Source organism: Arachis ipaensis, chromosome B05 (genome assembly GCF_000816755.2).
Source record: "Arachis ipaensis cultivar K30076 chromosome B05, Araip1.1, whole genome shotgun sequence".
Lineage (NCBI taxonomy): Eukaryota > Viridiplantae > Streptophyta > Magnoliopsida > Fabales > Fabaceae > Arachis > Arachis ipaensis.
In genome coordinates this window covers 127,329,909-127,333,227 of record NC_029789.2, presented here as the reverse complement: position 1 = coordinate 127,333,227, position 3,319 = coordinate 127,329,909, and the positions used below count along the sequence as shown (strand labels likewise).

General features: G+C 29.7%; 1 protein-coding gene across 2 annotated transcripts in view; it reads left to right on the top strand.

The window, feature by feature from the left end:
* Positions 1-1,419, top strand: part of LOC110272328 — a 3,750-nt gene extending 2,331 nt beyond the window's left edge. Inside the window, exons 2-3 of one of the 2 annotated variants that reach the window (XM_021124481.1) lie at positions 651-705; positions 769-1,419. In XM_021124481.1, the coding sequence (XP_020980140.1) occupies positions 651-705; positions 769-779 (66 nt within the window). In that variant the 3' untranslated portion in view covers positions 780-1,419. Of the gene's footprint in view, positions 1-641; positions 706-768 lie in introns of both variants that reach the window. The other variant, XM_021124480.1, reaches the window with a different exon arrangement.

The window sequence follows — 3,319 nt, the reverse complement described above, 5'->3', positions numbered from 1 at the left end:
TGTGCTAAGCATTGCCTTATATCAAGGATGGGTTATGAGGCAATTTGATTTTAATAATTCCTTTTTGAATGGCATTCTCACTGAACAAGTCTATATGACACAACCTGAGGACTATGAACACTTAAATGCTAATTTGGTTTGCAAATTGAATAAAGCTCGTTATGGCCTTAAACAGGCACCAAGAGCATGGTTTCTCACTTTAAAATCTACCCTACAACACTTTGGATTCAATAGTACAGTGTCTGATACTTCTCTTTTTATTAGACATACTCCAAATTCCATTACTTATATGCTAATCTATGTAGAATATATTGGCTGATTACCGGCAACAATGCTCAAGAAATTGAAGATTTGATAGCTAAACTAAACACTATTTTTCCTCTGAAGGATCTGGGAAAATTCAACTTCTTCCTGGGTCTTGAAGTCATTTATCATAATGATGGCAGCATTCTTCTATCTCAAGAGAAATATGCCTTAGAGTTACTAACTCAAACTGGTCAATGCTTTCTAATCTTAAGTTATTTGTCAATGATTCTGATCCCTTTGATAACCCAAAATTGTATATGTCATTTGTAGGAACTTTACAATATTTAACTACAACTAGACTTGATTTAGCTTTTTCTGTTAACTGTGTGTCTCAGTTTTTGCAGCATCCAACTATTCAACAATGGAAAGCTCTCAAACGCATACTTCAATATCTAAGAGGTACAGTTTCTCATGGCCTAGTGTTAACTAAGTGTTCTAATTTTTGAATTCTGGCCTATGCAGATGCAGACTAGGCTAGCGATATGGATGATCGAAAATTTGTAATTGAGTTCTGCATCTACCTGGGTAACAATTTGGTCTCATGGAAGTGCCAAAAACAAGGCAAACTAAGAAGGAGCAGCACTGATGCAGAATACAGGTCGCTGGCCTCTACTCAATCAGAAATTATATCCATTCAACAACTTCTTACTGAGTTACGAATCCCTCAACGAATTCCCCCCACCATATACTGTGATAATCAGTTAGCATGCCTCCTAGCTGCAAATCCTATACTTCACAATCGCTCAAACATCTTGAGCTTGATCTACATTTCTTAAGAGACCTTGTTAATCAAAAATAACTTTACATAGTGCACATCCCTTCCTTAGAACAAGTTGTTGACATCTTTATAAAATTCCTCTCCATCAAGTTTGATAAGTTTGAGGGGGGTATTAAGGGAAATATAGACAATGGAAATGAAGGGTAGTTATAGTTTGTTATCAATTTCTAGCTTCTGTTATAAGCCGTGAGGGTTTTGTTAGCTTTCTATTTTCTGGAAGCTTCCTCATGTACCTGTATAAATACAGGTTCCTTCCTCTCTTGTACATACAATGTTAATTCACTCTTCTTCAATAAAGCAAGTAATTCAGTTCTTAATCTCTTTGTTTCTTGTGTTGCTCTTGTTGTAATAATTACTAGTGGTCCTAATTTTCATATTTGTTGTTGTGAACTAATGATGTTTAAGCCTGCTAGAAAAATGTTTGTGTCCTTAAAAGAACATGAGCAAAGATTGTTAGATTTGCTCAAATATGCGGCTTATAATGCACTATCATTCATGCAAAACTAATTAAGTTATTATTGTAGTCCATTTTAATTTGGCCATAAATTTATGTCATACTATGATAAAATAATAGAAAAAAATTGTGTGTTATTTATGTATTATTGTCTTATAATATATTGCTTATCGTACTTAATTATTGTTCTTATGATATACCATTTATTTCTTACTTTGATATTGTTATGATTATAAGAATTTATTTATGTCTTCATGTAGGACTTAATAAAAGTTAATTAATTTGAAATGAACATAGAGCATTTGTTTGAAGATATTGAAAAAGAACAAAATAAAGAATCAAAATTATTTTTTATTATAAAAGAAGATACATATGAGATTAAAAATATTAGTGCATTGATTGGTTAATATACAGTCAATTATTTATGTAAAGAATCATGCAGGACTAGTAAACAAATAGGTCATTCATGGTGCAAGAAATTCTATGTGGTCATGGCATTCGTTATGAAATGTTTTGGATAGAAAAAACATGTTTTTTTTTTCAATTTTGTACTGAATTAGTTAAACAATGGCCTAAAATGCACAAAGTGGAGGGATTTTAAGAGATGGTTGCAATATTCTTAAATACGGTTGGTCATGAAACAGGTAATAGGATGATACAAGAAAGGTTTCAATACTCTAGAGAGACCATAAATAGATATTTTTATTAGATATTTTCATGAGGTATTGGTTGCTTGCTTGAGGTTGTCTATTAAATATATTAAACCATCTTATCCAAGGTTTCAGAATGTTCATAGAAAAATAAGAAATGATCAACGATATTGGTCATTTTATTTTTTAAATGCTATAGGAGCAATTGATGGTACTTATATTCCATGTATAGTTAGTCCAAGTGAACAACCTAATTTTATTAGAAAAAAAATGATATCCAACACAAAATATAATAGCCGTGTGTGATTGGAATATGTGCTTTATTTTTGCATTACCTAAATCTTTAGATGGGAAGGCACTGCGCATAACGCACTATATTTGACGATGCTATTATAACTCCTACTATAAATTTTTCACATCCTCCTCCATGTTGCTTTCTATAATATTCTTACAAATGAGCTATATTTACTTAGTTATCATATGATATGTAACTAATTTTATTATTTATTAGGTAAATATTATTTGATAGATGTCAGTTATCTAACACCAAAAGAATATATTGGTCCATATAAATATGCGTTATCATCTTGCATATTTTAGGTTTTTTCTGGATTTACAAATTATAATGAAGTGTTCAATTATTATTACTCAAGTTTAAGAGGTACAATAGAGAGGATGTCCAAGTTCAAAATTAAAACTCAAGTTCAAATAGTATGTACAATCATGGTTATTTATAACTTTAGAAGACATTCTGAAACAGATATTAATTCAATCAATATGAATATACATTCTTGATGCAAAAGATGATAATCATGTTGGTGAAAGTTCTAATCAAACTTTAACTGTTAGCTCTTCTACAGAAATGAACCATGTTTGAGACTTGATTAGGGATCAAATTATTAATTACATGCAGCATAAATAATGGCGTTCTTATGTATTAATTTTGTATAGTATATTATATTATTTTTTATGTATTTTATTAGTATTTTATCCTTTAATTTAATACTTATTTATACTAACATGTTAAACTATATGTTTATTCATATATTATTTCTAGTTTTTATAAAAAATATCAATTTTTATGTTATTTTTTATTTAATAATATTAATTTTTACTATAAAATTGATTAAT